Raw genomic sequence first — 12,540 nt, 5'->3', positions numbered from 1 at the left:
AGTTTATTCTTCTAGTATAATTCCTTATTTTGAATGCAGACGACAAACCCATCGGTGTTTGTTGAGATGATCTCTGCGGTCGTATTATTTCTTGTATAGAAAAAAATAATTATGTTTTAGTAATGTAATGTAGTAATGTATTAGTTCTTTACTGGTGTATGACATTTTTTTTGAAGACAGATCATTTAACCAGTTTATACAAATGAGTCAATATCACCAGATTTGTTTAATTTGTTTTGCCGTGGATTGTAGCGAATAACCACAGTGACAGTTGATATACGTTTGCTTCACAGGCTGGTGCAGACGAAATAAACACAATGACATACATTCAACACTGGAGAGAAATTATGGTACTAGGTACTTTTTATTAGGTACTTCATGGACATTCAAACTTCTAATTTACTTTTGCTACAGATGATTGTTTCACGGCGTGTGATTATGGACTATTGGCAACTGAAATCTTCTGCTAGAAGGAAAGTTGCTTAAACATTTAGTCTTACAATCAAACATGTCAAATTAAAGGCACTTGAGGAGAGCCTCACCTTTGTAAATACTTATATTTGAAGCTGCTCTTCATTTATGAACTTTATTTAGTTTGGAGTTTGAATAATATCTGATTCTATGATTTGCTTGCAAAAACATTTGTTCAACCTGCCGTAATACAACCAATATTACTGTCGTCTGTGTGTGTCAGTGAACATGAATATATGGTCAGGGAACAAAAAGATTGTTGGAGCTCATGACAACTTGATCAGTCACTGATGCCTCTGTCCTTCAGCTCCTGCTGGACTCTCATCAGGTAGTCCGGATCAGGATACCCAAAACTGTGGAAGAAACAGAAACTGTGAACAACACAAGCGTGTCATCAGCCATGAAGTTTGGACAGAACCATCCGTGTTAAATGAGCCCACAGGTTCATGGATGCACAGATGATGGAGTAGATCACACTTTCCTTCTTAACACACTAGTCTGTATAGGTCTGGTAAAAACAATGTTTAGACCTCCTGTGTTCCTTAACAATGCCAGGCGAGAGTAAGTAAGTAAGTAAATAAGTAATATTTATAGAGCACTTTTATGGACCAGGCTCACAAAGCGCTTAAACAATAAGAATAATACTCGATAAAATATATACTAAAAAGGTCAAGACTCAACACCCGAGAACATCACAGGAGTTCTAGAAAATAAAGGAAAAGCCTGAACAAATAAAAATGTCTTAAGATGTTTCTTGAAGGAGTCAGTAGATCATCAAACACAGAGGGAGAGCAACAGCCTGGAAGGATTTCTCTCCTCTGGTCTAGAAGTGTGTTCAGGAACCATCAGTAGATTTGATCCACAGACCTCAGAGCCCGAGCTGGGATGTAAGTCTGGATCAGATCACTGATGTAAGGAGGAGTCTGACCATGAATAGATCTGAAAGTAAGAACCAGAATTTTAAAATAGATCCTGAAAGAAACTGGCAGCCAGTGAAGAGCTTTTAGGATCGGGGAAATGTGAGTTCTTCTACTAGAGCGGCTCAGAATTCTCGCTGCAGAGTTTTGTATCAACTGCAGGCGAGACAGATCCTTCTAGTTAAGACATGAAATGAGAGATGTCTCAGCCCGTCCTCAGTCAGTCTCAGGGCTCCTCCAGAGATGGGCAAGTCTGGGCCTGCAGTAGAATCTTTGAGGTTAAGCTAATGAGTTGTGATTATTCACATCCGATGAATACGATTAATCACATTTCACTTTTTCAAAAACTAATGTAGTTTTACTTTTTTCTCACATTTCATTCTTCCTTCAATTTTCTGACCTAATGTCTCCTTTTGATAAGTTGGATGTTTTTCTTTTTGACGAATGATGTTCATTAGATTCCCAACATTTTACATCACACTTGCAGTTATATACGTCAACTCCAATCAAAACTTTCTTCCTTTGCTGTGGTTCTTTGTCCACAAGCGTTAATATTTTCTCTCTTAAGTAGCTTGAAAAAGACGTACTTCCGTGGTCCTCCATTGATGCGGGTCTTGTGGTGGATGTCATTCCAGGTCACTTGGTTGTCCTGCCCTGTGGTTCTGGACGTCCCAACGGTGAAAATGAGCTTTTGATCAAAGGCTCTCCTCAGAAGTTTGAGCACCTTTCTTCCTTCTTTATTGTTTGGTAGGTATGCTTGTCTTGAGAGTCCATGATATTTCCTGCCAGGATTAGGATGCCTTTTCTGTGAGAAGAACCACAAAGGGGAAAAAAAACATGAAAAGACAGGGACTGAAGAAACTGGAAATGTTTGTAAGTAAGAAAGTAAGTAATGGTTATTTCTAAAGTGCCTTTCTAGACCAGGGTCTCAAAGCACTTGAACAATCAAAAACAATACACAGTTAAAGTATATACTTTAAAAGGTCAAGATACATAAGACAAACACAGGAGTCCCAGAAAATCAGGAAAATCCTGCACAAATAAAAATGTCTTAAGATGTTTCTTGAAGGAGTCAGTAGATCATCAAACACAGAGGGAGAGGAAGATCGTTCCAAAGCTTAGGAGCAACAGCCTGGAAGGATTTCTCTCCTCTGGTCCAGAAGCGTGTTCTTCTACTAGAGCGGGTCAGAATTCTCGCTGCAGAGTTTTGTATTAACTGCAGGCGAGACAGCTTCTTCTTGTTTAGACACAAAAATAAACTGTTGTAATAGTCCAGACGACTAGCTTGTCATCAATCTATGAGTTTTCAGTGGAATTTTCAAAAAACAACAAATATAATAAACCACGAGTGTGAGTGCGCAGCATCATTGAGGAGGTCCAAGCAATCATGATGGTGAAAAGATAGTTTAGGGCAGGGGTGTCACACATTCGACCTGTGAAGCACATGTCGTTGAACGAATCAGGTCTGAAGACTGTATTCAGTTGTTCATCCATGTGCTGCTTGTTTCAGCTGATACTTTCAACCAAGAATGTCAACTCATTTTCTACTTAGACTCATGTTGACTAATTGTTGGTTGTACTTTCAGAGTAATTTTTCTTGTTTATAGTCAAAAATGTGGCAGACCGTGCTCAGGGATCGTCACTTAAAAACATCCTAATACCTCCCTGGTGCTCGTCTGTAATGTCCCTCTTGGATTGAAGCCTCCACAAGAGAAATTGTTCCAGAAAGAAAACAAACAAGTTTATATTTTAATCTGGTTTGTACCAGAAATGTAAAGGCTTGCATGCTACAAATATAATAATCCCAACCCTTAGCTGACAGGAGGACAATGAGTGAAGTATTACTTTAGCTCAAATATGCGACTGGTTGGAACAGAAACCTTTCACCACCTTTGAGTCTTTGGTGGAAGGCAAGTCAACCAATAAATTATGGACAATATCCAATCCTTTCACCCATTGGGTCATCATTTGATCTACATGCTTTCACCCATCCATTCATCCACACGTCCACCCATCCATTCATTGACATGAAGCTTTGCTTCAAGCAGGCTTACCGTTTGGATTCCATTTGGAATGTGGTAGTTGATTACAATGGCTGTGGTATTAAAACCAGGAATAAATAACCCATTATTAAAGTCCTCTATCATGGTGCCGTCTGGCTGGTCTCCCTCCATCCGACCGAAGACAAATTTACATACAGGGCAGGTCTTTCCCAGCGATTTGATGGACTGCTCAATGCATTGCTTACAAAAGCTGTGTTTGCACTTGAGCTGTGTTTTGTTGGTGATGGAATCCAGACAGATAGGACAACCGTCCTCAGGGTCACTCTCTGCTGCTGCAACTGGTGGGACATACGTGCCATTCGACGCGGTCAACACATCTGCACTGGACATTGGTCCGTGAAAAAGTTGTGAACATGCCGTCGCCCTCTTCTGGTACAGACGCAACAGCGCTCTGGTGGCTTGACTCTGCGTCGACATGTTTCTTCCTCTTTGGTTTAAAACCTTCACGTTGACTTTCCCCCGACTGAAAGCAGACTCTCTGAACTCAACACCAAAGGAAGTTTTCAGATCATTCACTTCTTTCTGGATCTGCTTCCAGATCGTCTCCTCCATGTCCAGACCTCCGTCGACGAGAGGATCCCTGATATTGATATCTGACCCTTGCTTTGGCTTATCATCTCTGGCGCCGCTGTAGACATTTGCGAACTTGTCCCACTCTCGACTCGGACCACAGACGCTCAGGCTGTTGCCGCAGAGGTCGAACCTGACGTTCTTCTTCAGGATGGGCAGAAGCTCTTTCACCTCTATTGAGTTCTTCTCCAGATCCACAGTTGAGCATTTGTTTTCCCTTAAGCACCTCTGAGCAAGAGTAATGAACTCATCGAGAGCCTGAGCTGGATTTCCATCTATGCTTGCTGCTTTAAAAGTGACCTTCACGTCCGCGCTGATCTTCACGCTGTTCCTCTTCTCGATTCTGTCCACGTCCTGTTCTAATATATATTGATAGATTCTGAACGGGAGGTCACATGTTACAATAGAATACGCTCTCTCTTCAGCTCGATGCTTGTCATCAGTTTGGTGGCCCACGTGACTGTGATGCTGCTGCCCATTCCACTCTTCCTTTGGAGCAGAAGTTTCTTCTTTGTCCTCACTTGGATCGGGGAAATGGTAAGAGACCACAGTAATTCCTGTGTTGTCCTTGTCCTTGTCCTCCAGAGTTTGTCCCACCAGTTCTTTAAGAACGCTCTCATCTAAAAGACAAACAAGAGAAAAAGACATTAAAAACTAAACATCTCTGCTTATTGCAGGCAGTTAATTAAATGTCATAACACAGAAAATAAACAATTAAATCACATCTATTCGTCAGTAACAAGACAACTAAACACTACAGCTACATTTTCAAAAATAAACCAAGTGAACACATCAGAACCTCTCATTTCTTATCAAATTTGAAACATTTTATGTTATGTTTATGTTAAGTAATGATTTAGACTAGAAGAGAGCATGGTAATAACTGTCGACGAACAAGCATGTTTTTTTTTTCATTCAAAAAACTCTTATTTTTAATACTTTCTTATGCACAGAGAGAATGAGCAGAAGAGGTGTGGGTTGAGGCAGGAAGAACAATGACTTATACTGTCACAGTTTAATAACTCGACACTCAGTAAAGCTATAAATGAGGCAGACCTGGAGCGGGCGTGAGTTTTATGAACGCAGTCTTGTCTTTGACACACAACAGGTGACAGTCCGTGTGCGTATGGAACCAAGTTTGAAGTCGTCTCTCAAGCTCTGTCGAGAATCTCTTTTTGAAGTTAGACTCCGACCACTGCAGGCTGAGGTACACCAGGAGGTACTTTTCAACTCGCTGAACCTGGGAACACGGTGAGGCAAAACTGTTACATTGTTAGTGATGAACTAAATGAAAGGAGCACAACAATGTCTTAGAGATGGGATATAACTGAGGATTGATGACAAAGTCAGTTGTAATCTTTGGAACGGATCAGTGAACACGTTCTTGTCCAGGGTTATTGAAGTATCTGTGGGTCTTGTTCATGAGTGAGCATGAGAGCAACAGACGGAGTAGCTTGAAAAATCTACTTGATCATGGTGAGAGAGCTGCAATTTTTTTTCGTTAGCAGTGGAGATAAAACTATATATTTTCTTTTCTTCTGATAGTTGTGGTGTTAAACTCTATACTTTCTTTTATTATGTTAGTTGTGGATTTAAAACTATATATTGTATTTTCTTCTGTTAGTTGTGGAGATAAACAATATATTTTCTTTTCTTCTGATAGTTGAGGAGTTAAAACTATATATTTTATTTTCTTCTGTTAGTTGTGGAGTTAAAACTATATATTTTATTTTCTTCTGTTAGTTGTGGAGTTAAAACTATATATTTTATTTTCTTCCGTTAGTTGTGGAATTAAAACTATATATTTTATTTTATTCTGTTAGTTGTGGAGTTTAAACCATAAATTTGATTTTATCCTGTTAGTTGTAGAGTTAAAACTATATATTTTATTTTCTTCTGTTAGTTGTGTAGTTAAAACGATATATTTTCTTATCTTCTGTTAGCTGTGGAGTTTAAACTATACATTTTATTTTCTTCTGCTAGTTGTGGTGTTAAAACTATATAGTTTATTTTATTCTGTTAGATGTGGAGTTAAAACAATATACTGTATTTTATTTTCTTCTGTTAGTTGTTGAGGTAAAACTACATGTTTTCTTTTCTTCTGTTAGTTATTGAGTTAAAACTATATATTTTTATTTTATTCTGTTGTGGAGTTAAAACTATATATTTTATTTTCTTCCGTTAGTTGTGGAGTTAAAACTACATACTTTATTTTCTTCTGATAGTTGTGGAGTTAAAACGACATACTTTATTTTCTTCTGATAGTTGTGGAGTTAAAACTACATACTTTATTTTCTTCTGATAGTTGTGGAGTTAAAACTACATACTTTATTTTCTTCTGGTAGTTGTGGAGTTAAAACTACATACTTTATTTTAATATGTTAGTTGTGGAGTTAAAACTACATACTTTATTTTCTTCTGATAGTTGTGGAGTTAAAACTACATACTTTATTTTCTTCTGATAGTTGTGGAGTTAAAACTACATACTTTATTTTCTTCTGATAGTTGTGGAGTTAAAACTACATACTTTATTTTAATATGTTAGTTGTGGAGTTAAAACTATATATTTTATTTTAATCTGTTAGATGTGGAGTTAAAACAATATATTTTATTTTCTTCCGTTAGTTGTGGAGTTAAAACTATATACTTTCTTTTAATATGTTAGTTGTGGAGTTAAAACTATATATTTTATTTTATTCTGTTAGTTGTGGAGTTTAAACCATAAATTTGATTTTATCCTGTTAGTTGTAGAGTTAAAACTATATATTTTATTTTCTTCTGTTAGTTGTGTAGTTAAAACGATATATTTTCTTATCTTCTGTTAGCTGTGGAGTTTAAACTATACATTTTATTTTCTTCTGCTAGTTGTGGTGTTCAAACTATATAGTTTATTTTATTCTGTTAGATGTGGAGTTAAAACAATATACTGTATTTTATTTTCTTCTGTTAGTTGTGGAGGTAAAACTACATGTTTTCTTTTCTTCTGTTAGTTATTGAGTTAAAACTATATATTTTTATTTTATTCTGTTGTGGAGTTAAAACTATATATTTTATTTTCTTCCGTTAGTTGTGGAGTTAAAACTACATACTTTATTTTCTTCTGATAGTTGTGGAGTTAAAACTACATACTTTATTTTCTTCTGATAGTTGTGGAGTTAAAACTACATACTTTATTTTCTTCTGATAGTTGTGGAGTTAAAACTACATACTTTATTTTCTTCTGATAGTTGTGGAGTTAAAACTACATTCTTTATTTTCTTCTGATAGTTGTGGAGTTAAAACTACATACTTTATTTTCTTCTGATAGTTGTGGAGTTAAAACAATATATTTTATTTTCTTCCGTTGGTTGTGGAGTTAAAACTATATACTTTCTTTTAATATGTTAGTTGTGGAGTTAAAACTATATATTTTATTTTCTTCTATTAATTGTGGAGTTAAAACTACATGTTTTCTTTTCTTCTGTTCATTGTGGAGTTTAAACCATACATTTAATTTTCTTCTGTTAGTTGTAGAGTTAAAACTATACATTTTATTTTCTTCTGTTAGTTGTGGAGTTAAAACGATATATTTTCTTATCTTCTGTTAGTTGTGGAGTTTAAACTATACATTTTATTTTCTTCTGTTAGTTGTGGTGTTAAAACTATATAGTTTATTTTATTCTGTTACATGTGGAGTTAAAACTATATATTTTATTTTATTCTGTTAGTTGTGGAGTTAAAACAATATATTTTATTTTCTTCTGTTCATTGTTGAGTTTAAACTATAAATGTAATTTTCTTCTGTTAGTTGTAGAGTTAAAACTATACATTTTATTTTCTTCTCTTAGTTTTGTAGTTAAAACGATATATTTTCTTATCTTCTGTTAGTTGTGGAGTTTAAACTATACATTTTATTTTCTTCTGTTAGTTGTGGAGTTAAAACAATATATTTTATTTTCTTCTGTTAGTTGTGGAGTTAAAACTACATGTTTTCTTTTCTTCTGTTAGTTATGGAGTTAAAACTACATGTTTTCTTTTCTTCTGTTAGTTATGGAGTTAAAACTATGCATTTTATTTTCTTCTGTTAGTTGTAGAGTTAAAACCCCTGAGTTATTAAATTGTTAGGACTAGTTAATTAAAGTCCTCTAACCGCTTCGCTATTGGTTTATCCTCGAGGTCCCGCCTTGTCTCTAAGAAAGCTTAATTAACTCGCCACCCAGTTGGGTCCAGTCCACTTCCTATAAACGCGGGAAATACCCACCGCACTTCCTCCAACTGAAAACTCATCGAGAAAGGTGGCTGCTGGGCGACGAGGTTATAGGGCGGAGCACCAATTCGTAGAACTTGAGATTATGATGATGACTCCGCCCTCTAACCGCTTCACTATTGGTTTAAACCCAAGGCGAAGCATGACGGGATCAATGTAGCCCCAGCTAGACGCTGGTCCTGACAGCAGCATCACTAGGGCCCCGCCGGCCCAGGATCCAAATCCATTTGGGCCGCAGGCCTCGGGGGAATGGAATCGCTCAAAAACAGTATGAGCTACTGATCCTGTCGCAATGTCGAGGAGATAGGCTCTAGCGAAGGCTGATCACCCAGCCAACATCTACCGGGGCAAATCAAAACCCACACAGGACAACAGGTGCAGACGATCTTGACCCGGGTCCAAGTGGGGCGGCGGTTGGAAGGCCTGCAGCGTGAGAGTTGTTGCCCGGAAGGAGGAGTTGAGAACCTTTGGACGACGGAACGCTGGGATCGGACGCAATGACACTGATGGCCTTCTCAACTCAAAAGGAAGACTCTCAGGGCTAATGGGGACCCAAGGTGCCTCCCCAACTTGTCATAGATGCGTCTGTGAACACTTAAGTGTAATGAAGGACGCAACCTAATGGAACTCTCTGTCTGAGGTTGGTTAGAGAGTTCCAATAAACTTGATGTCCTGCAAAACCAAAGCGGGAAGGCTCACTTTTCGACCTCTGTACCGCTTAGGGTCTAGCTTGAGACGACCAACCATCTCTGGAGATCCCTCAAATTGAGCAAGCCCAGCCGGACTGCCGTGTGAGCTGCTGCCACGAGCCCAAGGAGGGACATAACAGCGCCTGCTGCCGTCCTTCTTTCTACTTTTTTTTACATGACGCCGAGCTTCCAGCAACTGTGTTGTCAGTAGGAGAATGGGCTTCCTCCCTGTTCAGCAGTACCCCCAGGTAAACTAACTGCTGGACTGGAGTCTCCGGGGATATTCCTGAAATCTCCGAAAAAATATGGACAAACTCACCACAGATGTCAACGTTTTGCCGAGCAGAGTTCGGTACCTCCTCCAGGAGAGCATATACACGCGTCATCCTGAGGAGGGCAGCCTCTGTGGTTATCCTCTACCTCCCCTGCAGTACACTGTAGAAGTGAGCCCGTCGAGTGCACTGGAGGAGGGCCATGTTGTCTGCAAGAGATACTTACCTGGATCGCTCTCGCATACCACATGGTCAATCTCCATGCAGCGTGTCAGTCGTCCTCCTCGTCGCAGTGTGTTCACGATCGAGGGACGACTAGGCTCGACTCACCAGGGCCCAACAAACAACTTCTTCTCATCACATTGGAACATGAGCTTGTTGAGTGTACCGCACAGGAATGCCATGTTGTTTGCGAGGGAGACACTTATAAAACAGCATTGCATTGGGCCTAGACAAACGAATCAGAAATGTGTGTCCCCCCTCTCCAGCGAGTCTTAGAGCTTCATGCACACACATTTGTCCACTGCAAAATTCATTGCCATCATTACATTCAACTGTCAGGAGCTTACTGTTTTGTTGTAAAGGAGGAAGTGCGGCGGGTATTTCCCGCCTTTATAGGAAGTGGACTGCACCAAGCAGGGGGGCCGAGTTCTTTAAGCTTTATCAGAGATGAGGAAGGGCCTCGAGGATAAACCAATAGCGAAGCGGTTAGAGGGCGGAGCACCAAATGACGTAGAACTGTCAGGTCATACAATAAATATATACACGAGCTTATCAGATCCTAACACACAAATCACTGTAGCTAAAGGAAGCTTTTGAAGTTCACCCCTGCTGTCAGTGATTTAATTAAGGGAATGTAACTGAAGAAGACTTGGCTGTTTCATTTATTCTGTCTTTTATTGAAGTCGTTTTGTAGTATTCCCAAAGCGTGTCTTATTCACATTTCTTATTATCATCATGATCATTTACTTCATCAAAATCAAACTTTTCTGAGAGACATGGAGGAGACAATCAACAGTCGAACACAAGTTTCCATCAGCAGAGTTTCCCTCTTTAGGGTTTTCGTCAAGTGAAATATTTTGTCTTGAGTTCTTTTGTTTTTGAGTATATTCTGTGTTTTGCTTGGGTCAAATACAATAATTACATTTCCTAAAACATTTGTTTGTTTGGCTTTTTTTCCCTCCACTGCACTGTTCTATGACGGACTAATTATCTTATAGACGCAAAAATGTAAGGTAATAGTTCAAAAGTCCGTGAGCATATCTTTGGCTTTTTTGAGACAAAAGATTTTTCACACTAAGTGATAAAATCTCTCATGACTGGAAATCCAACATGCTAAGTAAGGTTTTAAGTTAAAATATTAATTCAATTTGTTGCTAAAATGTGAGGTTGGATAGAGATAAAAGTGGAATAAAAGTCGATAAAAGACTTGCATTGCTCTTACTGCCTTCCAAGTGTTTAGACAAGAAAACCACCCCTGTGTGCCCTGTATGCAAACCGCAGGGGGGTCTAGAAGTTTTTATTTTTCTTTTAAAAGTTTGGACTGGACTTGATCAGTTTGGCAAACGATTTGATCAAGGAAGCGAATCAGAATCATAAAAAAAAAAACAGTCTGCTTCCCTCAATAATAGGTACGATAAGTGCTCGCTTACACTACTTTTGTTCCAGAGTTAAAGGTAAGTAATGTTAAGACATTCTAGGCACGTAGACCGGGGTAACCTGGCAATATATGAAAGCGAGCCCTAAAAATAAAACACTTTCACTTTTTCAAGATTAAAATACATTTGTTGCGTAACGTCTGTGTTGTTGTTATCTTCTCACCTCAATTCAAAAAAAGAAAAGACAATGTTGATCTATTGTACTACCACTCTTTAGCTTGGTTAAACCTTTAACTAGCTTTGCTATTAAACGAAACATTAGTTTCACTTTTTGTTAACTTAATGACAAAAGAGCAGAAGAGCTTCGTGACAGTGACTCACCACATTCGTGGAGTCTTCCAGCGCCGCCATCTGGAGGAGGAGCACAACCAAAACAAATGACGCACATATTTAAGATTTACAAACATTGACGACAATATTTATAAATGTACTAAACGTGTTTTGCTACATGTCGTCAACAGCAGAAACGTAGTTTCGATATGACCAACTATTACATTCAGAGACGGTGAGATATGTTTTAGTTTTTATTAAACTTCACTTCTTGTGATGCCTATTGAAGCTATTGTTCAAGCTAATAGCTCATATTTAAGCTAGCTACATTTTTAGTTTTACTTTCTTTTTGTGTTCGAGAGAATATGTTGGAGAAAAAACTTTCTCTCTCACACGTACACACACATTTGCCTTGTATCCCGAAGGTCGGAAAATGAGCTAAACAATGTGACATAGTTTCTTATTTGACTTACCCTGAAGTGTTGACGATAGTGTTGAAGGAAAAGAAAGCGAAAGTACTTAGCGGATGGCGTGTGGTAAACAAGAATGGCAGAAGACGAGGAGGATGTAGGAGGAGTCGGTGCTGATTCCAGCTTAAATATCTCGCGAATATTTCGATTCTGATATTTTTTCTTTATTTCTTCGTCCAAACTTGCAAAACGTGCTGCCAGCAGGTGTCGGCGATAGCGTTCAAACAGCTGGTTGCAACCATCGTTAAATAGAAGAAGAAGCTGTCACGTCATTTACTGTTAGTGTGTAGCAGCAGTGTTTGATTTGAGACATACTATCTGTTCAAATCGCATACTACTCTTAGTATGCTAGAAGTTAGTATGCATCAGTTTAGTGTACGTACTAACTAGTACGCAAATTCTCCACAGATAGTATTTCTATTTTTCTTTGCAACTTTGGAGAAAGAAATAAAGAAAAAATATGAGAATCTAAATAATCGTGAGATATTTAAGCTGGTATCAGCAGCGAAGACGTGTTTATCCTCCTACTGCTGCGGAAAATGCACCTGTAAGTATATAAATATATATGCATTTATATGACGTAACTTCCGTTTAAAACGTCACTAAGATGGAGCTGTTTAGTGTGGTTAGTGTCCATCGAACCATGCTCAGTTTTGTGGGCGTGTTAGTACGCCAATTTAGTGTGCATGGCGCACTAAATTTCGCATACTAAGAATTGAGACGCACTAACGCACTAAAAATACTAACTTTTAGTACGCTAGTATGCGATTTGAGACACAGCAACAGATCTGCCGCTGGATTAACTTGGAGATCTTAACTTTGCAGTAAATTGCCTAAACTTCATCCAGGAGGTCGAATGACGGCTTTCAAATTAGGAGCATCTTCTGCCGTTTGATCCCTTATTACCAAGATCA

The 12,540-nt window shown here is 38.3% G+C and overlaps 1 protein-coding gene across 1 annotated transcript; it reads right to left on the bottom strand.

Annotated features, from left to right (window-relative positions):
- Positions 1-345: 345 nt before the first annotated feature.
- LOC148070437 (uncharacterized) lies at positions 346-11,692 on the bottom strand. Its single transcript, XM_087801175.1, has 6 exons — positions 11,630-11,692; positions 11,208-11,237; positions 5,078-5,261; positions 3,443-4,641; positions 1,976-2,193; positions 346-824 (listed from the first exon to the last, which is right to left on the bottom strand). The coding sequence occupies exons 2-6, from the start codon at positions 11,235-11,237 to the stop codon at positions 752-754; spliced, it is 1,704 nt and encodes a 567-aa protein (XP_087657301.1). The 5' UTR covers positions 11,630-11,692; the 3' UTR covers positions 346-751.
- Between the last annotated feature and the right edge of the window lie 848 nt (positions 11,693-12,540).

The sequence above is a fragment of the Callionymus lyra genome, chromosome 10 (genome assembly GCF_982586985.1).
Source record: "Callionymus lyra chromosome 10, fCalLyr1.hap1.1, whole genome shotgun sequence".
NCBI lineage: Eukaryota > Metazoa > Chordata > Actinopteri > Syngnathiformes > Callionymidae > Callionymus > Callionymus lyra.
Note: the sequence above shows the minus strand (reverse complement) of the source record. Positions and strands in the feature narration are given on the sequence as shown.